The following is a 23,622-nucleotide window of genomic DNA, read 5'->3' as shown; positions in this document are numbered from 1 at the left end:
TGTTTCATAGTCATAATTGAAATTATATATAATAAAATACAAATAATATATAATATATTATTGAATATTAAAAATATAAAATAAATATAAATTTCACTTCTCAACACATTAAAAATGTGTAGTCTCAAGTTGCATAAATATAATTATATAATAAAACTATTGTTAAATAAATTCTTTTGGCAGTATTTGTAAATTTCGATATGTTTTGATAATTTGATAATTAAATAATAAATATTATATAAAATATTATATAAAAATTAAATTTATTGCTTAATTTTATTGCTTAATTTTCATGAATAAAGTAAATATTAATAATATTATTTATTTAATATTCTTTTTTTAAGTTTAAAAGAATTTCATAATTTAAAATTACGCGCCAATTTTTAGCGCCAACTATATGAATATAACGACTCGTAAGCAAGTTCATGTTGTAAAATAAAGATCAATTATTCGCGGCGAAAGGTCCGCACTCCACGGAGTTGTGCGTTACGTTCTGTACGCGTCAACATCAGCTGTTGTTTCGCTCTCGCGTGAAATGACAGTTTCGTGGAGGTTCATAATGTGGAAATCGTTTTCGTGAGGCTGCTTCGTGTATTGCGGAGGTGAGCCTTTTCTTCTGGATAAAATGAACGGAAGTCTGGGAATAATGCGCGGACCAGAGCAACATCCACAGAGGTTCGCGGATTATTTTGTCATATGTGGACTGGACAAAGATTCTGGCTTAGAGCCAGATAAGTATTTCGGTAAGTTTTTTTTTCTCGTATATCTTAAATAAAATATGCAGATTCGTTAAAATGATCATTTATTATTTATTCAATTTTTAATAAATTAAATCACTGTTATAAATCTTGAATAGTTTTCATATTCTAATAAGAAGACTTTGCTACTGTTGCAATTTTCGAAATCATTATGTTGCGCAATAGATAATATATCTCAAACTAATAAATTGTACTAGTTATTTATGATTGTATTCAAAAATTTAAAAAGATATATTATTCTTTATTATTTTCTCATTATCAATTTATCAACTTTTTTTTGTAACTGATTATAAGATTAGTTTCTCTAATAATAATAGCTAATAATTTATGTAGTGCATAAATTGTATAGCTATTTGTTTTATTTGCACGTGATTGACACGTGAATTTCAATCGATGCCATTGCACCTCTTACAAAATAAATATATCGCTTTATACTTGACAAATTATCCGAATATATTATAAGTTTCTTCTCGATAAAATATAAAAAATGATATTCATTGAATATTTATATGAATTATATTTTTTGTAGCAATATTTTTATGAATAATTATTTTATTTTTCTTGATATGTTTTCAAAAACAAGTAACCATCAATGTCAAATAAATCGTATAATCTCATTAAGTTAATAACATAAATGGAAGCCGCATTTAATAGAATTCTAAATACTCGATAATCAAGTTCATTGTGTATATTTTTAATTTTATATTTTTTAATGCCACTTAAATCAATATTTTCAATCATTTATTTTTAATCTATGAAGGATGTTTGTCATACTTTTTATAATTAAATATATTGCATGAAAATCGTAAAATATTGAATGCAATAATTTATTATATTATTATTAACAAAAATTATTGTTATTAAAATAATATAATTGTTAGATATTTTTGGCAAATATTTTTTTTCTTATTAATTTATTTACGAAATACATTACGAAGAACGAGAAAATATTTTTCAAATTATTTATATAATAAAAATTTTTATCAAATAATTCAATCAGAATATAATATTTTTATATTAGAATAAATATTATATATGGAATAATCAATAACTCGTTTGTTTGTAAAAAACAATAATGAAGTAATATTTTTTCTATTTTGTATAGAAATTTATATTTTATAATATTTTAATTTATACAATTTATTTCGTTCAAAATATATTTTCCAGTTCAAATGTTCAATTCAATGTTTTTTAATTCAAATATTTTACAAGTAATATAAATAATAAAAATTTTGATAAAATATAGATTAAGTATTATTTCTTTAAAAATTATTTTATTATTTTGCTAAACTGATATTTTTTATTTTATTTTTTATTTAGATGAATGTTTCTCGAAATAATTTTTTAAATATAATTTTATTCTCTTATAGTTGAGAAATACAGATTTTCTCATAGTTTTTACACAACAGTATCATTTATTATTTTATTTAAATCAATCAATTTATATAAAAAATTATTTCAAAATAATTTATTTAATTTTAATGCAAAATATATGAGTTATTTGCTTTCTATTATATTTTTAAAATAATAATAATAAAGTAATTAAAATAATTTGTTATTTCAAATTATTAGTTTATTTTTAATATTATTTCGAATAAATTTTTATATTTCGTTAATTAACAAATTCATATTTCGTTAAATCTATACATTATATTATCGATATACATAAATTTAACTAATAATTTTGTTTATTTAAATATCATTCAATATTTTCCATAGAATGTTTTTGTATATTGTTACATATGTGATTAGTTACAATATGATAAAAAGAGGATTAGTATCATTGAAAATGCAATTACTAGTATAATAAACTTTGTTGAATATTTGATTATCTATTCGTCGACTGACGGTTGGCAATACTTAGCTGCGCAAAACTGTTCAAAATGCGAACAATAAGGACAGTAAGCAACGAATCTTCTTGAGAAGAAACATGCTTTTTTTGTTCAAATGATTTTTTTCAAAAAATCATACAAAAGATCGTTTTATTACATAGCAGCATATTGCCATTGAAAAAAATTTATATTAAAAGATGAACATATCGGTGACAACCACTTGTCTAGTTTTAGCAATTGGCTGCAGTTTCTTGTGTTTATTTACGTAACTTATACGAACTTCGTGCGCTGCTTATTTTGCTTATTTAACGTTTCACGGCCATGTTTATTTTTCGTCATGTGCAATTTCGTTTCAATTATTTAAAAATAAAAAATTGGTTTTCTATATGGTAATAAATATAAAGTATGTGAAAATATATATTTGAAATGAAAAATTGTGATTAAATTGATTGGAAATCATAGAATAAAATTGAAAATCGTTTTATTACGGTTTTTTTTTAAATTATTTACACAATTTTTTTATGCTCTTGATAATATTCCAATAAATTAAAGAAAAAATATATGTTATTATATATTATCAATAAAATACAAAACATGAAAATTTTAAGAATAATAACTTATTATATAATTTATATATATCTTATTCGTTAGATTGATAATCGTCAGGAATAAAATTTAAATTATATTACTTTATTTTATTGTTTATTAAATTCCTTTAAAAATATTCAATTAAAAATCAATAAAACAAAATTCTTAAATAATTTAATATTTTATTTTTAGAATTAAATGATGGATATTTTTAAATCTTTAATCGTACTCGAAATCATTTTGCAAAAAAAAAAAATCAAATATCATTCTTATTTAATTGTGCCAGCTTTTTCGAAGAATTTAATATGTAATATTGTTAGATTTTCAAGGTGATCAGATGTGCTGGTCGTAACTCAATCCTGAAAACTCACGCATTAGTCAATGAAAGTGGCTGATATTATGTTACGACACTTGTTTCGCTATGAATTTCTACGGCTGTTAAGTGCAACACGTGTGTACATTTTGCCAATTTGTATAAATACAGAATATTATTATTGCTACTGCATCAATGTTGCAACCTCGATATTGTAACTTATTATCATTTTTAACATTATACAATATTCTATTATTTAATTTTCTAATGAATATCAAATAATATCAATACAATTTAATTAAAAATAATTACTTGAATAATTAGCTGTTAATAATACATAATTAGGATAATAAAAAGATTTAATTTAATATAATAAAATCTTAAATTTATTTTTATTTTTTATTTAAAAATTTGTAAATTTAAATTTTCCAATACTAATTTTCTATTAATTATTATATATTAAAATTCAAAATTTAAGAATCAAAAGTAAATTACTTTTGTTTTAATAATAGTTAATTTTTTTAAAATTAAGTATTTAATTTTCAAGTTTTTTTATTTATTGAATACTTTTATATAAAAAAAGAAATAGATATTGTAATCTTATCCAAAAAAGATAAAAGAATGATGTATGCGTTTGAATTTTTTATCTGTGTAAATTAAAAGAAATATGATATAAAATGAAAAACAATTTGCAATTTTACTGACAATTCGCTTATAAAATATACATAGTCTATAAATTGAAATGTAATTCTGATGTGCCCCAGAATATTCTCCACAATGAACAAAGCTTAATTGTGAACAATAATAACAAGAAGGAGATAATTCCTGCTTTCGTTGAATTATATTATATAACCTTCGACTTCGACCATTCGATATTTAGTTAGTATTTCGATATTTAATTAGTATTTAGTCATATAAAATAAATATTCTCATTATGAAAAAATTGCTGATGATATCTATTTAATTTTCAGATTTCAAATGATTTTCGATAACTTATCTTATCGAAATCGAATAAATTAACAATAACAATTTTTTTTTATTGAAAATGAGTTTGATATGACGAGAAACTAATTATATTAATTAGGACAAATTATAAAACTTGGTGGATGAATCTAAGTTTAATATAATATATATTTAAATGAATAATATAATAATAGTGAATTGAAATTTTTAAAGAAAAAAAATTTGGACTTGTAAATAATCTTATTTAAAAAAATTTATTTAAAAAAATAAGAATATGAAGAGCGGCTTTTCGTGTGATATATTTCATTGCAATAGTTTCTTCGAATTTTTCTAAAGAAGGATATGAGGAAAGCGCGATGCGACAAAGAAATAGGGAGAAATTCTAAAGATACTGCACGTTGAGAGCAGCTGCAACAGATGTTGGAATGTATCATGAGCACCTTTAAGAATAACGAAATTAATCAGGATATAAGAACATTTGCAAATAAAATTTAATGACTTATTACCAATATGATATCGAATATTATCTAGTTAGTTAATCGATTTGATTGATAAAATTTAAATATATCAAATATATTCAAATATCTCTAATTTACTAATATATTTTTACTTTTTTGTTTGAAGATAATAATATAGAATAAAATAATTTATTTCTTAAAATATATTTTTTTTTATAGTTTTCAATTTTAAACAATTATATCTATTATATATATAATTGTTAAATATATATATATATATATATATATATATATTATATGATATTAATATATATTATGATATATTATGATATATTAATATATATTATTGAAATTATGTTTTATAGATATAAATATTAAAAAGCATTTATATTTTTATATATAAAAAATTTTTATATGATTTTAAACAATGAATGATTGGATTTGTTTTAAAAAATGGATCGAATCGAACAAAACAATTGCTATTTATGAGTTTGTTACATTTTTGGTTTGGATAGCTTTCGTTATAATAGACTCTCATAACTTTCAATAGAAGCAGCAAGTATTTTCGGACTCACCCATTCGTCAATTTAATATGTTGGTATAGGGAGATGATTCGATCGATTCAGTCCCTTGGAAAGTTCAGCTATTGAACAAGTCTGACTAGCTATAACAAACGATGCTTGCCAAGGGATCATAATAAGCTGGAAAAACAACTTTTCTTAATTGAATTCTAATTTGCAATTATTTATATTTTTTAAAAAAAAATCTACATATTCTAAAGTTATTAAAGATATAATAATTAAATTGTTCGTATGAATATCTAAAATAATAAATTATGCGATATTTTATTGATAACCATTAGCAATATTTGCATTATCAATATTTATTGGAAAGTAAATTTTAAAGCACTATTATGAAAGATAAAAATGTACAAAGATAAAAATGTACAAAAAAATATGAAATATATTTTCAATATGAATATTGAAAACATATAAGAAATGAATGATAAAAAAGAAAAAATTTTCAATAAAATTATCACTTTATTAGAAATAATAAAAAATGAATGAGATCATCTGAAAAATTTATATATCATATTTTATAAGGATCATTATCATAAATTTTATTATTGATAAACAAAAATTATATTATTTTCAATTTTTAGTTACATTTTTATAATGAACACATTCATAATGAATGTTATATATACGAATATTTTCACATGTTTTTCAAATATTTAGAAAATTATTGAATCAATTTTAAAAATTTTTATTATGATTTTTTTCGATTGTGATTATCACTGGTAAATTTAGATACAGTGAAAATTGTTTAGTATCAATTAAAATGAGAATAACGTTAGAAATAATAAATAGGAGAAAGTACGATAGAAATTTTGTATTAAATAAAAGTATTACTTACTCTATTTCTTTTAAAATTGATATCATAAATAATTCTAATATATTATGGTATTTCTTTTCGATTGTTATCTTTTTTTTTTCATAAAAAATAAAAAAAAAGTATTCAGTACGCACACATTTTTTTTCGTGAAATAAGATGAATTTGCATGATTCGTGTATATTTTTATTCTTGTTTATCTTGTTCACAAATTTTCTGGATCGTTTTGAATTAACTCGTGATAATATTTATAGCATTTAATATGATTGATTTTGAGAATGTTGGTTTTTAGGATTCGATATGAATGGATACCAATAATACATGTAGGGAATTAATTTTTTAAAATTAATTTTTATTATTTAATAGAATTCATTCAAAGTTTTCCTTTTAGCTTATTAGATATAACTGCTAAAGTTAATATTTCTAATATGTTAGAAATATTTAAAATTTTTAAAACATTAATATCAAATGGAAAAATATCTGGTTATATATAAAAGAATTATTTATATTATAATGTTGATAACATGATACTTTATTTTTATTTTTTGATGAAATAGAGTAACAGTTATTCCGTTTATAAGAATCTTACTTCCGGTAAACAGTATAAGATATAAGTTATCAAATAAATAAACGATGATTGATGTTAATTATGGAAAAACACATTTATATAAAATATAGATCACGTGTATCAATGAAATTTATATACACATTTGTAAGATAGTAATCATTTGATTATCTTTCTATTGATATACAAAGCATTCCAATCGTTATTTGTTCAACTTTTACAATCATGTTTACTTTTATAACAATACGGTATTGTTACTGTCATAAGTAGCATCAATAAAAATGGATTACATTAATTATATGACTAATGATCTAATATCTGTCTTTAACATATTGAACACACCACGGAAAATAAATCATTTGCATTTTTCAAATATTTTCCTATCTTTTCTTACTTGCGTAAGTGATGACGTCATCATATACGGGGTCATTTGTGCGTAAAGGGGATCCACATCATTTAAGTACGCATTTAAAGGGCGGAAGCATGGTTGCAAAGCGAAATAGTGTAGTCCATATATGAGCTGCGCGAGCAATAATTTTTATACGTTTTAAAATATTTATTCTTGATTAAAGATATCTATACAAATTATAATTTATTGATATAAGAGAAGATATTTTGTCTATGAAGTATTAAACACATCAAGTTATTAGATATGATTTATCTCTCGAGTTGAGATTAAAATTGTTATTTTATTTTTATTTTTACTACGTTATTATGAAAAGTGAATCATCCAATAATAAAGTTTAAAAAAATATTCCAGTTTAAAAAAATATTTTTAGTAATACTATAGTTTGAAAAAAACTAGAATATCGATGAGAAATAGATTAACTCTTTCATTAGTTTATCGATTGTCATGTAGTTGCTTAACTATTGAACCATTCATATTGAAAATCTAAAATGACGAAAAAAAAGAACAATTATGATTAATTTTATTATATTAAATTGACAAAAACACATGTAAATATAAATTAAATTTAAATGTGATGTCTTCTAATTCATGGTATTCATTGAAAAGAGGATACTAAGAGGAATAAAAATGAAATGAATTATTTTTATTGCATTAAAAATGAATATTTAAAAAATTAATTAGATATCTAATATAATTAATAAGAAGTGAAATTAAAGATCATTTTCCATTTCATATTATAATTGTATATATATTTATAAATTGTACAAGTTCATTAGCCCGAAGTATATAAATATTTGCAAAATTGTTCAAAAGAAAGAGATGAAAGAAACAGAAACAGGGTTAATGGAAACGGAATTGCTGTTGTATTCAAAAAGAGCGTGACAAAAAGTGAATGGCATGAAAAAGAACAAAGAAAGGCTAAATGACATTCAACTTTTCAATAATTTTTAACATTGTAAAAAATGCATTTTAATCGTTATTTAATTTTATAATGTTATATGTTTCAAAAAATTTTTTTGCAATTATTATTATTATTATTATATTTTTTTTTTTTACAAATATGAATAGCAAAAGTGACCAGTGAAGAATTTTCATAAGAATTCCATCACTTGATGAAATACTTATTTGACAAAATTTCGAATCATTCAAGATATACCCTTTGTGTTCATGGATAATAGTTGTTATACAGGATCTCACGCGTGTAACATACCCTCGAATCAATACTTTCTGCACTATAGGGGCACATCTAACGTTTAATGCTCGTTTTTCGTTACCCTCTTCGGCTATAATCTTTCTTTCTTCCTGCCTTTCATCTTTGCTGATGTATTGTGCATGCATTTGTAACTATACTTTTGTAGCTTGATCTTCTCATCATGGTAGACATGTTACCATGTTTATTGTAATTTATTATATGTTATATTACAATAATTGATAATAAATATTATATTACTTTGTATTATTATAAGATTAATAATATAAAGTAGCCATTATGATTGATTAAATTTCTGTAATATTATGTATCATTTATAAAAAAAATTAATTACATCACTTATGCACTATACATAATGAATTTTTTTGCATTCTATTCTAAAAAGATTAATTTTAATTAAAATTAAAATAATTATTTGTTTTTCTTATTTTATTAAAATATTTTATTAAAAATAAAATACATTATTTAAGAATAGGAATTATTTGATAAGAATATATTTAATATTTTTATAATGTTTCTTTTTAAAATTGTTTATTTAGTTATCTAAAAAAATTAAAAAAAGATAAGTGTTATTTTGTTATTCAATAACGTAATATTTATGAGAGAAGTTTTAATAAGATTTTGAACAATTACCTGAGAAACAGTTGCCGCTTTTTGAACTTGCATAACGAGTGAAATAAATAAACTTTTTAAGAAAGTGTTACATGTACCATCCACTGAAGAATTAAACAAAGCGAAGTGGTTTTACTTTCCCTCTTTTAGACGAATTTTATTCCTTTTGCTTTCTTGTTTTTTTCTTCATTTTGCAATTTTTTTTTAAGTAAAAATAAATAAATAATTAAGTGTCTTAACTTTTCACTGCCTAAAACCATTTAATTAATTGTTTCACTGCTCAATTAATTGTTTTTTTTTTCTACATATAAAAATATGTTTATTATACATATTATAAAAATATGTTTTCTTTGAATTATTGTTATATTCATAATAATTTTTTAACTTGTTTACAATAATATTGCGGTTTTATACATACATGGTTGTAACAGAATCTTTGATTTTCTCATTTGGTTCTATATATATTAATGAAATTAGATATCTATCTGCCATATTATTATGAATAATTAATGATGCGTATTTAACTTATTTTTTTTAATGAAGTATTATACAAGTTTAATATCAAATATTATTATATCGATCACGAGATATTACGTTCTTAATTATTATATATATAAAACCTTATGTAAGCTAATCACAAAATTTTTTTTTTAAATTTTATAATAGTATTTAATTAATTAATTTAATTAATTTTAATAATAGAATTTTATTATTCATTTATGATAAAAATTTTTGAATATTTTATAGCATATATTTATTAATTTTTCCCAATCAAAACAGAATGTTTAAAAAAGTTGTAATAAAATTCCTCTGTATTATCAAATTATTTATTTAAAAATTTTATTAAGAAAGTTTTAAATCTTGACAAATTTAAGGAAAGTAAGAAATCATATAGAATTTTATACAATCATTGAAATGTATAATAATAAACTGTTATATTGATTGGAGTTAAAGTCAAAGATGAAAGCAAGAATATTAATCAAAGTAATTTTCTTTTTTTTCTCGACAATAATTAAGTTATACGACTTCATCCGTGACGATTGTGCCAGAAACACAAGCGAAATTCCTTCACTTTTCCATACTTGATTATAAACATTTTACAAATAATATTTATGAATAGTCAAAATAGGATTTCGCCACTCGAACAATAATAGAAAATATCGTAACGATAATAATATAATATAAAAATATTTCTTTTTATAAAAAATATTTAAATGATTAATAATTTAATAAAAATCAAAGATTCTTTAATTATTTTCACATATATAAAAAATTTAAAAATATTAAAAATATTAGAGTTTTAAAAATCATATCAGAAATTGCAAAAAAAAAATAAAAAAATCTTGGAAAACATTTTCAGGATTTTTTATAAAAAAAAAAAAAAAAACAGAAAAAGAATGAATAAAAAAAAATTCTTCTCATGCAAGAATAGCAGTTCGTCCTGATAAAATCGAAAGAAATTTCGTGCATGTTCGAGGACACCGACAGCACCCATCGTTTAACTAAGCAATCGCTATACAATTTTCTTCGGTCAATTAAGCTCACTGATGACAGAAGTGCATAACGTGCGGTGTACATCGCATAGAAAACGCGTAGGTGCTTTCTCTTCCAACCAGGAATTGTATTAACTGTAATCTAAGCGATAGCACAGTAATGTAACACCTCTTGAACGATGACAAAAGTCCCTCTTTAGCCCTGGGAAAGAGGGAACGCCACTTAAGGTAATATTTGATTTCCTTTTTATTCATCAACGTTTCTTAAGGCATTGGTGATGGCTAAGCATTGTGTAACATTTTTGCTATTGTTTAAGCATCGACCTATTTTTTCACTTTTTACTTTTATTTTCTCCTATTTAGGTAATATAATTTTCGCGATAATTAACACGAATTTATTTTCTTAATCTTGCAGCAATATACACTTGTAGAAAACATTAGTGTTATCATTATTCTAACTATTAGATATGGATGTATTTCTTAATTTTTCTATTTTCTTCGGAATTTTTTTCTAAGTTCTTTTTCTATATTTCTGAATAATATAGAAAATTTGGAATAATATAAATAGAAATATGCTTGTGACATACATAATCTATAACAAAATCGAAATATGCCAAAAATGAAAGACATAAAAATCAGATTATTTTATAATGTAAGCACTAAAATATAAAATATTAAAAATTTTTAATATTTATTACAATTTTCTGTCAATAAGACATACATACTTTATTGAATTAATAAAAAAATGAATAAAATAAAATAATTTATATTAATATATTTTAAATATATGAATATTTTTCATATTATCCATCATGAGTGCCATATCAGTATTTAAAATAATACAATGGAAGAATTCTATCAATCATCGATGTTTCGATTGAAACAAAAAAGAAGGAAAAAAGAAAGAAAGAAATATTCATCGAAACACAGTTTGAACACGGTGATTGCCAAATTGCACGGTCTATTGAATTATCGTCGTTATTTTGTTCACGGAATTTCCAAGCGGAGATTAGTCCGTAGAACAGTTGATAGCGGCAATTAAAATCACCGAGTGGACTTAATCTTTGGCTGGTTCCTCGAATCGGTAAATGTGATCGTCTGATTACCCCAAGCAATATTACTCTATTACATTGTAAAGAAAATTGAAATTATCATTTTGATAAAGATAAATTGGAATCGAACGATCTTGTTAAGAAATTCTGTAATTTTTAATAGTAATTATATCTCCACATTTTTTTATTATAATTGTAATATAGAAATCAATATGTTTATATATATATATATATAAAATAATGAATATTTGGTCAAGTATCCTTACATATTACATGTCGAAAACTTATAATATTTATGTATTCCAATAACGGTGATTTTTTAATAATCTATTCTATGTTACCTATTGCATTGAATTGAATTGAAACGAGGCATATTTTATCTTTGAGAACTTGTGTAATTAACACGAAACTATTAATTTTCATAAATTTATATATGTAATAGAACTCTATTTATTAGAACGAAATTTTCGTTAATACCTAATTAATTGAACTTTTGTTAATTTAATTCACATATCTAACTTTGAATTTCTATTATTTGAAAAAAGATTTATATGAGAAAAATTAATGAATTGCTATTATGAACTTCAATTACATATAAGGATAATAAATTTTATTATCAATATTAAATTTCCAAATGTGTAATGATTGAAAATATAATGATGAAACTATCAATAAATATGCGACTTTAGGAAAACACATCTTTTTGATAAAAAACCATTTAAATGAAATTATTATATAAATATTTGTAATTCTTTTCTATTGTTTGTTATTTTTTATATATTTTAAAATGTTTCTTTAAATTTCATTTAAGAATTATTTAAGATTTAAAATAAATTTTGAATTATATATATATGTATCTTTAAAATTAAAATTGTTTCAATTATGTATGTATTTATAAAATTAGAATATTGATTTTAAAAACATAGAGATCATTATTTAAATTATTACTAATAATATTATATCTTGTAAATAATTATCAAATATTTTATTCTTAAAAACAATAGACTTATAATATATGATGTTTTATTATATTATAAATATAATAAAACATATATAATAAATAATAAAACATATATATATAATTTTTATAATCTAATAAATTATAAAAATTACATATAAAATTATAATAAAGATACAAAAATATTCAAATTTTGTGTTAATCTGTTAATTTAATTTAACATAAATACTTCCATTGATCATGAATTATGTTGTATAATCAAATTTTTACTTAACGAATCCATACACACACATATATATTATCATCTCTTTGGATGACTGTTCGATCATGAACGATTAACCCTGCACAAGGGTGCCGTTGTGTTCGTGGTACACGAAACAACTGGAACATCGCCAAGACTTTTAACAGACTCATTCAGGTCGAGCTGCTCTGAAATATGTACCACGTTCAATAACAAGTTGTCGACGTTGCCGTAGTGAGATTTTAATTTTTTTCAGAAAAGAAAGAAGGCTCTGTATGTCTCTTTTCTTTCTTTTTCTTTTTTTCTTCATCTATTACTCGTTTTAGAAGTTGTAAGTTGCAAGTTAAGATATACTTAAACTATTTTGGACTTAGAACAATAGACAAATCAAGCCAACTGGACTAAATTCCTGTAAAAACTCTTTTTTAAACTTGGAATTTTTTTTTTTCCTTTTTTTTTTTTTCATTCTATATATGTTTGTATGTTTTTTTTTTTGAAATGTGTGTGAATGTCACTTTTCTAGTAAGAAAAGTTTGACCGACTTGAACGTTTCTCTTACTATGAGAAATTTGGACTAGTTACTCCGTTGTAATGATACTTCCTTGAAAAGGTTTTCTTTCAAGTAGTTGGATTAAAAATGTTAAAGGAATTTGAAAATATTGTATTAAAAATGTAGATGTTAGAGATTAAAAATATAATTAAAAATATACAATTGATTACAAAAGTAATGATAACTTATTAAGTTGAAATTTTTTTTATAAAATTAATTTTATATGTATACCTTTTTATAATATAAATTATTCATACATTAATTTAAATTGTATAATTTAATAAAAAAATTCTACGAAGAGATTTTAAAGAGTGTTAAAAAAATTCAAATATAAATTTAAATCCCTTGTCTTTAAAGATTCGAAGATTAATTAAGAAGACTTTTATACATATGTATATGACACAAAGAACGCGTTTAAGTATTTGGTTAAAAGGTCACGGTCTCACTTAACGTTAACAAGTATTACTCATCATTTACTAAACGTGTTGTGATTATAAATATCTAAGTTCACAAAGATAATGCATTTAATTTTTATACTAGCTAATAAAAAAATTTTTTCTAAAATTCAATAAAATAATAATAAAATTAAGATTTTTTTGTTAAAAACTATAACTATAATTGCGTATATATATTACATATTAATAATTGTAAATGTTTTCTGTTTCAGGTGATTCTTTACAATGTACACCTCTAGACCGAGCATATAAAAGTAAAGTATTGGGACACTATCCAGATTCTGTTCCATGGAATCCTTTCGACGAACACGCTGTCTGCATGGTATACTAAATTTTATTTTTTTATAAATTATGATTATTTTAAAAATATATATTTTTAATATCTTACAATAATTTTAAATTAAATTTCTCACCGAACTCTCTCTTTCTTTTTTTTTCTCTTTTCTTTTAAATTTGAGCAAAATATATAAAACAATAAATACGAAAATTAGATGTAAAAACTTTCTTACAATATAATATATTTTCAAGCATATTAAATCTAGATTCTATATATAAATCATTATACATAAATTTATTGTTATGTAATTATAAATTTAGATTATTTGTTGAAACAGTTTGCCAAAAGTATATTGTAATACAATTCATTGATATCAAATTTACATATTATTATTCGATAATCTTATTTGACTTAATTTCAAATTTTGTAGGCGGCAAATTTAAAAGCACTTACCATATATTAAAGTCAATTCTTCCTAAAGTAGTTTCTTTTGAATAACACACAAATGAATACAGGAAAAGAAAGAAATACTTTCCAACAAGTTTTAATAGAATTACTGGGACGTAAAATTAAAAGTGCAATATACTCGACATAACTTACATGCAGTAAACTGGGTCCACACTGTTCGCGATCACTGACGTTGTATACATAGGTTAGCGCGTCCCAGTTGCGGATAGCAAAAAAAAAAAAAAAAAAGAGAGAGAGAGAAAGAAAAAATGATGGAAAGAGCGGTAACAGAAATGAAAAGGCGTTGTGTGCAACGGGTGTTCATAAGATATTCAATCTTGCAGCTCTGTCTACCGAGTGGCCTGAAATTTCGAACACAGAAACATTCGGTGGAGCCAACGTTCCATTCATTCGTGCTCACGAAAGAGGACGGACACAGAACTTACGGGTTCAGCCTTGTCTTCTACGAGGAGTGCAGAAATCGAAAGATATGTGCAGCTATGCAAACCCTTCAAGCGATGCACATCACGGAACTTAGCAGCGGCCAAAACGGTACACCACCAACGTGAGTTTTTTGCGTTGCTTATTTTTCCGAATATAGTTAATCCTATTATGATTGAGAATAATAGAATCATGCAATTATTCTTTCTTTATATTTTATATTTACAAAATGTGAAAGCAATTGTAATTTTCAGATATAATAGTAATAGAGATTTGAAAAAAAATTTGCAATTTTATATCAGATAAGATAATTGGAAAATTTTATCGATAATATATATAATATCTTGTATAACTTTTAAATGCTAAACGTATAATCTGGAGATGTAATTACAAGTTCTTTTATTGGAAATAATTCTGTCCGAATAATCGAACAGGCATTATTATTATTGATTTATTGGACTACATAGTATTATCTTCTTTATACATGTAATCGTCGTTCTATTTCAGTTTTTCCTTTCTGTTCTATTCTGTAATACCTACTTGAATAGTTGTTGCAAACGATAAATAATTTTACTTTATAATATCTTTATAAGACATGATATTTTTATCTGAAACTTATCATAGAAGATAAATTCAAATGATATTAATATGATACAGATAAAAGAAAAACATAATTCTATTGAATAAAGAATTTATAATCTTGAAAAGTTGTGTAATTTGCTAAAGTACTTCAATTTTGAATTTAAGTTGGACATATTCATCGAAATTAGGGATTAAACGAATAATTTTCGATATAATTTTCTTTGAATACTCTATATTATTTCAAGATGATTAATTCAACATAAAATAGCGAAAAAAATTTAATTTGAAATTATATGAAAATTAATAAGAAGAATATGCGTGAAAATTTAATACATGTAAATGCGTTTGCAGGGCAAGGAAAGGCCAGGACGGACATAACACGCGATCGTTGCCACGGCATTTCAAGCTATCAGCACATTCACCAAGTGCTGCGTTAGGCTACTACGACTCCACCAAAGACAAGTTGCTAGTGACTAAATCGATATCCTTGCTATGCCAGCAACCTTACCTTCATGCCGCGAAAACGTTCCTCACTAATCTCTACAAGTAAGTAAAGATCTAGATTACCATCTTATAATGTTCCAGCATTTTTACCTGGTTTAATAATATAAAAGATTCTTGATAAAGAATTTTCTTGAAAGAAGTATTTTAAAGTAGTATCTACTTTTCAATTAAATTTTTAAATTGAAAATTTTAACTTTTGAATAAATTTTTTCAAAATTTAAATTTATATATTATAGTTTTTATATATATTAATTAGTTTTAAACATTTAATTATCAATTATTTTAAAATAATTTTAAGATGAAATTTAAATTGAAATATTTCTTAAGATGTCAAAGATAGTATTTTAGAATTATAATTTTTTAACTATTTTAGCTTTTTTTTTTCTTCAAAATTAATCAAATATTTATTTTTGTAGATGTGTTCCTAGACATCCAGGACCTGGTCTTAGTTTAGAATCCTATGTATACAATCTGTTGTACAATGTGCCGGTACCATTGCCTGGAAAGTCGTTAAAGTTTTTCGTTCCCAACGATGAACCAGCTAAATCGCCTTTAGAGCTGGTTATCCATCAACCGACGCCATCGCAAGAGTTACCGATGTTAGATTATCCTCTGAAAGATATGTTCACATGGCTTGGCGCGGACTGCGTGATCCAATTATTCACGTGCGTCCTATTAGAGAATCAAGTTTTGCTCAGGAGTTCGGATTTTCACAAGCTGATGGTGGTATCTGAGTGCATAACGGCGCTTCTATTCCCATTTTCCTGGCAACATGTGTACGTGCCGATATTGCCTGCCAGTCTATATCATTTCTTGGACGCACCAGTACCGTTTATAATGGGTTTACACGCGCAAAGTGAGGGTGGTGTATTGAAAATTGCCAGCGAAGTAAGTATTTAGCACTTCCTAACAATTCCGAAATTTTCATCATTTTGTGATATATGAATTTTAAAATTAAGTAAAAAATCAAATTTCTTTCATTAAAAAAAAATCAGAATTGTCAATTATTGAAATAGAAATTAATTTAATTGAAATAGAAATTTTAAAAACTTATTCTTTTTATATGTAATCATTATATATATGACCTTTTTGATTTTTTAATCCAAGTTAAGAGAAAAAAAAAGCCTCTAATTTATTTGAATTTGATTATATTATTTTATATTAAAATTTTTAATATACAAAATTAATTTACAATTAATTTTTTAATTACAGGCGAATCTTTGTTATGTAGATATAGATAAGCAAAGTAGCCAATTTCCAGAAGAATTACCTGTATTTCCTTATAAAATGCAATTTATTGACGAGATTAGAACTCTCTTAAACAAGTACAAAGTACCACTCACGGGAAAGTAAGTAAAAAATGTTTTTTTTTTTTTTCTAATACTTGTTTTCATCGAGATTTTTAATATTGAAATATTTTTTCAGGACTGATAATATGGTCATAAATCATTATAATGGTGACATCATGACTAGTAGTCTGACACTTCCTGGTTCTGGATTTCATCTTCCTCGCAGAAAACATTCTTTACATGATGTTTTAGATTGGGATCGATCGGAACCAACAGCACAATCAGACACTTTACAAAGGATAGTAGATATTGTTAAAAGAACGGGTAAAGATTTTTTATTTTTCAATTATAAATTTTATTTAAATTTATATAAATCTTTTATTTATATTTTTCTAAAAAAGTAAAAATTATTAATAAATATATTAATAATAAAAGACTTAAATAAATTAATAATTTTTATAATATAAACATAATATATTTAATTGCAGAAAATCAATAGTATTATTATTTTTATTTATTATTAATTTTTTTTAGGAGTAAATGTAGAAGATATTGATTCAGTGGAAGACAACGTGAAAGAACGAGTACTTTCGCCTCAAGAAGAATACCAAGAGACGCTTATGTTTAATAACGCTATTAGGGAAATTTTTTTGAACCGTTTTGTACAGATTTTTTCTAGTTACGAGCATTTTGTTATTCAGCCAAGTCAAGTATGAAACAATTTTTTGTATATGATTTATCTTTTGCAATAAGTCTGTATTTGAAAAAAGAAAATCGATTGTTATAGGATAAAGATGAATGGTTGAATAATAGGGATAGTATGCATGTTTTTGATAAAGCTACATTTTTATCCGATCAACCCACGCAGCATTTACCATTTTTATCAAGATTTTTAGAAACGCAAATGTTTGCATCTCTTGTTGATAGCAAAGTTATGTCAACATGGAGTGAGCTTGATTTTAACATACGAGTTTTTGATCAAAGAATTTCTTTTTTAAGGTAAAAAAATAAATATTTTTTATATTATTTAAATATTTCATATCTAAATAATTTAATTTAAACAATTTTTTTAATTATAGAAAAAAAATTGGGGAAGGTATTATACGATCTACACGCTATGAATCTTGTACAAGTATCGAAGAATCACAAAAAATATTGGAACAAAGATTAACAAATGTTGATTTTGAAACAAATCCACCTACTGAAATTCTTCCTCATAGAGCAGCATATTTCCGAAGTTTTCCTTTATTAGATAGTGTTGCTTTAAATAAAGAACCAGCTCAAAGGTAAATATTTGATTTACAAATACATTTTTAAGCATTATTAATTATAAGCTATTAACTTAAAAAAAACATTAACATTTATTATTTTATTTCCTGCTTCATGCGTAGCATACTTCGGTAAGAATATATATCTCAAATTGTAACATTACATTTTAAAAATAAATCATTATTCCAATTTTGTTAATTAAATTTTATTTTTTATTTCAAAAATATATATTTTGTAATTTATATTTCAATTATTGATTTTAATTTTCTCTTTATAATAGTAGTCGAAGAGGTCAAACTCAATGGAAATATAAAATGAAATCCATAGAATCAAATGGAAAGAATCAGGTACCTCAAGAAACTCAATCACCTCGACCTCAAACTAAATTATCCGCGGATATGAGTCCAGCATTAATAGCACAAGCAAATTGGACATTTGTTGAAAAATTGCTCAAGGTATATTTACGAAAAAATAAAAATAAAGTAAATTTATTATTAAAAAATAATATCAACATCTTTCTTATTTAAAGGATTGTAAATCAAAAACAAAAAGAATGTTAGTTGAAAAAATGGGTTCTGAAGCGGTTGCATTAGGTCATGGAGGTGAATCTTTATCGGATGTCGAAGAAAATACATTAGTCGCTAGTCTCTGTGATCTTTTAGAACGAGTTTGGAGTCATGGATTGCAAAACAAACAGGGGAAAAGTGCTCTTTGGTCGCATCTTACCATGTATCAAGCATTAAAAGTAGAAGAATGTAACGATCCGAATAAACCTCTAGATTCTAACTTTCTTTGTCCTGGTAAGTTAAAATTAATTGTTATATTTTATTAAGATTTCTTTATACAGTCTTACTCTATTATGGAAAATATATTCACTAAACTTCATAACATTTGGAAATGCAGCGTTATCGTGGTGCGTGGAGCGGAAGCGATTCGATTGTACGTGTCTTATTTTATTTCAAATAAAGTGTTAAAAGTAGAGATAGTTTCTCATACGTAGATACTCTGCACTGTATTAGTTGTAAGTGACACATTATTTATAAATAATTATTTATTTGATTCTATATGTTTTCGCTAATATTGCATATATTATATCAGCGATATGTTTGGCTACTATTTTCTAAATTATTGATTCTATCAACAATCATGTTTGAAGTATATTATTTTATTATAAAATATAATTTAAAACAATATATAAAATTTTATAAAAACAATTTTTTGAAACATTTTATAAAAACAATTTATGATGAAATTAAATTATTTATATTTTTATTAAATTTATTTTTTTGTTTATTTATTTAAATTTATTCAATTAATTTTATTTATATAAAAAAAAACTTGTTCAGATTTAGATTTTTTTTATTAAATATATTATATACAACTCAAAAATGAATAAAATATCAAAGTGCCAAACTATTGATATTGATATAAATTAATAACATATCTTTTTAATATTATAATAAAATAGAAAACAATTCTATTTAATTAAGAAATATTATCTTTTGAATTGTGATTTTGTTTAAAATATACAATAATTCTTTTCAGTTATTTTTCTTCAATTTTTATTTCTGTTTTATTTTTCTGTGTTGTAAATAGCCAAGAAATCACCAAATAAATTTTTTGGATTACCGGAGCGTTTAATTTCATCCTTAAAGGGCAAAAATATTTTTGAAATTGCTTCTTATATCAAGGAGAATTTTAATGGTAAGCCGCGTAATGTTGGCTTGCCAATTAATTATATTCCAAATATGCCAAATAATAATATTCAATTAGATTTTTTTAACATATATTACTTTTATATTTATATTTAATAATCATCGTAAATGTCAATAAATCGCATGATTTGACATTGATATTTTAAATGGTATAAAAAAATTTTTAATAGATATTCATACATACAAATTTTGTAGATATGAATGTTATTTATTTTTTTTTTTTGATTTGTTTATTGATGAATGATATGCAATTGAAAAATAAAATTTGTATAATTAGCATGGAAATTGTAATTGCAAATTGGCAACAAATAATCAAAAATTAAAATAAATTTTTTATTTAAAATGCTTAAAGTTCAGTTTTATTTTGTCTTTGTCTAAAGCATGGAATTATATGCATGTACTGTTTGAAATATTTTTATAATAGTATAAATTTATTATTTTATCTATCTAAAATTATTGTTTATTGGATTTTGTTAACAGTAACAGATCTACCGAATTTGGCATTAGAGATCGATTCACCAACACGAGGCACGGATAAGCATAAATCCCCTGGAGATAAAAAAGTCGGTCCTGAACAACTTTCTTTACTTTTTGATATTCGAAATGTACAAGCAATGACTGATATTAAAACGCATATTGGATATGCCAGAGCCTGGGTTCGATTAGCACTTGAAAAAAAATTTCTTTCTCGCCATTTAAGAACCTTATTATCAGATAATAGATTGTTAAGGTAAATGAGCTTAAAAAAAATACTTATATGTATAATCTATACGTTTATTGTAATATTAAGAAATTGATTAGTTTCGTTTATATATAAATAAAAATTTTAGCAATATTGTAAATATATTGTAATATATGCAAATGGAATTAAATATTTGTTATATATTTTTTTATTTTTGAAAGATATATATATTATTGTTTTATTTTTAGAAGTCAATATAAACGTTCAGCATTTTTGCGTTGTGAAGAAGAGAAGGAACAATTCTTATATCATCTTTTAACATTAAACGCAGTTGATTATTTTTGTTTTACAAATAATTATCCAACTACAAAATTACCATACAGGGTCGTTATATTTCCTAGTCGAAAAGCTAGCGCAGCTACTACTTCAGCAAATAGCTGGATTGCTATTTCTGGCACACTTTGTGAAACAAATCCAGTTCCAATACCAAAGGGTGCATTGGAATTTGTATTTCATGTATGTGTTCTTATGCATTAATAATTCATGTTAAGCACTATATTGCAAATAAATAATTTTATAATTTTTATTTTAGCATAAAAATTTGGGTGTGCTTTCCACATTACGTATAGGACATGACAATACCGGTCTTTCACCTAAATGGATGGTAGAATACGTCGTAATAAGAAATGAAGTTACAGGACATACATTTAAATTTCCTTGTGGTAGATGGCTTGGAAAAGGTATTGATGATGGATCTACCGAAAGATTATTAGTAGGCGCCCTGGTACCACGTAATATTGAAGAATTGGTTGAATCATGTTCAACACCACCAAGATGTAGATCTCCTAGCATACCTAGACGTCCTATATTATCTCAAGTTGAATTGCAACATATGTTGGGTAAATATCAATAAAATATTATTCTAATTCAAAGAAATATTTATCTCATATCAATTTAAAATATAATTAATTATATATACATAATATATTACAATAAATTTATTATAACATATAAAGTATAAGAAACATAAAAAGTATAAGAAAATTATAAATTATAATAAAAATGTTAAAAATTTATATAATTTTATAGGAGAGTCTGTAAATGCAATTGTCAAATTTCATTATAGAAGAGAATGTCAAGATGGTTCTTTAACTGCTCTACTTTGTGGAGAAAGTGGTCTTGTACCGTCATTAGAACAAATATTTTTATTTGGATTTAAAAATCAAAGGATATTTGGGAAAAACTTTTATGTTTGGGATTATCTCTGTACGTTGTTATTTTCTATTATTTTTAAAATATTAAAAATAATTTATTAAAAATATAAAACTTTTGATTATGAAATGAATAAAATAATGAACTTTTTCATCTATTTTAGTACGTGTAAAAGAAAATTTTGAAATTTCTTTGTTGGAACAAATGGACGAATATTCACAGAGGCTTAATAGAGATAGACGAATTCATGCAGAAAATAATCAAAGATTTGCAACTTTAAGATGTTATTGTCATCTAATTGATCAAATTAATATGTTTAGTCAGACTCTTGGTAAAGATGGAAAATTTCAATTATTTATATGTTTAGCAGCAAGGTAAATTATAATTTTAATAACTTAATGTCGGATACATTTCTATGAATTTAATTCTTACTTTTTTTGATTTAGAGAGCAGCTTCTTCATTCTATGCTTCGACCAATGAGCGAAGCACGTTCTACTGCGGATATGTATGAAGAAACTTCTTTTTTAAGAAATTCTACATTATTAAATTTCCTCGTTCATATTCTTGAACCTCTAAGTGAATTTCATATTGTTCTTGAAAAGAGTTTAACTCATGGAATTTCTAGTATATGTTAATTTATCATAAACATTCCAATAATTAGGTAAGTTTATATGCTTAATTTAATATTATGGATTTTAGATTAAAAATTAATCTTTTTTTAAATAATTAAGATAGCTTCAAATTCATTATGATTTTTATAGGATATATTTCTTTGAAATGGCACAATTTACAAAATTCTAAATAATGCAAGGTGAAAAGAGATAAATGTTACGATATTGAAGAAATGAGGAACTTTCTAAAACATTATTATTAAGAATGTAAGAGAAATTTAATAATGCAAATGAAGACTGTTATGCTGATGTAAAATAGTCGTTTTTTAGATAAAATTGTTTGACAGAAAGTTGATATATAAGTAATAATGGAAACAAAGATTTTGTCCTGCTCTGAAAGTTGATAATATTAATAACAGTAAGAGTTCAGTGCAAAGATAAATAATTTAATAATTTCGCCCATCTTGCCGTAGTTACTTGGTAGAGAAGCTAGATAACAATAAGTTTGTTGAAACTGACTTATCGCGTACCAAAGATGTGATCCTATTAGTTATTACTATTAGTATTATCATCATTAAATATCTAGATTTCTTTTAGTTTTTTTATAGTTTTTGTGAGTAGAATGTTTAAAATATTTAAAAGCGTGCACACAATATATATCACAATAACTAATATTTTGTTTGACAAAATAAGTATTAATTTTATACGTTCTATTATTTATTATTTTAATCAAAATGATTAAT

At 23.5% G+C, this 23,622-nt stretch overlaps 1 protein-coding gene across 5 annotated transcripts; it reads left to right on the top strand.

The window, feature by feature from the left end:
• The first annotated feature begins 470 nt into the window (after positions 1–470).
• Positions 471–23,622, top strand: LOC122718595 (DENN domain-containing protein 5A). Of its 5 annotated transcripts, none has more exons than XM_043943761.1 (21): positions 471–743; positions 14,062–14,171; positions 14,918–15,138; positions 15,948–16,142; positions 16,517–16,988; positions 17,313–17,449; positions 17,526–17,713; positions 17,924–18,099; positions 18,177–18,388; positions 18,469–18,675; positions 18,942–19,113; positions 19,188–19,458; positions 19,562–19,597; positions 20,255–20,362; positions 20,854–21,103; positions 21,304–21,571; positions 21,648–21,954; positions 22,145–22,321; positions 22,431–22,641; positions 22,714–22,929; positions 23,030–23,622. In XM_043943761.1, exons 1-20 carry the CDS (start codon positions 626–628, stop codon positions 22,901–22,903), a joined length of 4,026 nt encoding a protein of 1,341 aa, XP_043799696.1. In that variant the 5' UTR covers positions 471–625; the 3' UTR covers positions 22,904–22,929; positions 23,030–23,622. The 5 variants fall into 5 exon arrangements, with proteins under 5 accessions (XP_043799696.1, XP_043799695.1, XP_043799697.1 ...); XM_043943760.1 differs by having other exon boundaries at positions 18,939–19,113; XM_043943762.1 differs by lacking the exon at positions 19,562–19,597 and having other exon boundaries at positions 18,939–19,113.

This window comes from Apis laboriosa, unplaced genomic scaffold, assembly GCF_014066325.1.
Source record: "Apis laboriosa isolate Shangri-la unplaced genomic scaffold, ASM1406632v1 scaffold64_cov150, whole genome shotgun sequence".
In the NCBI taxonomy this organism is placed as follows: Eukaryota; Metazoa; Arthropoda; class Insecta; order Hymenoptera; family Apidae; genus Apis; species Apis laboriosa.
Note: the sequence above shows the minus strand (reverse complement) of the source record. Positions and strands in the feature narration are given on the sequence as shown.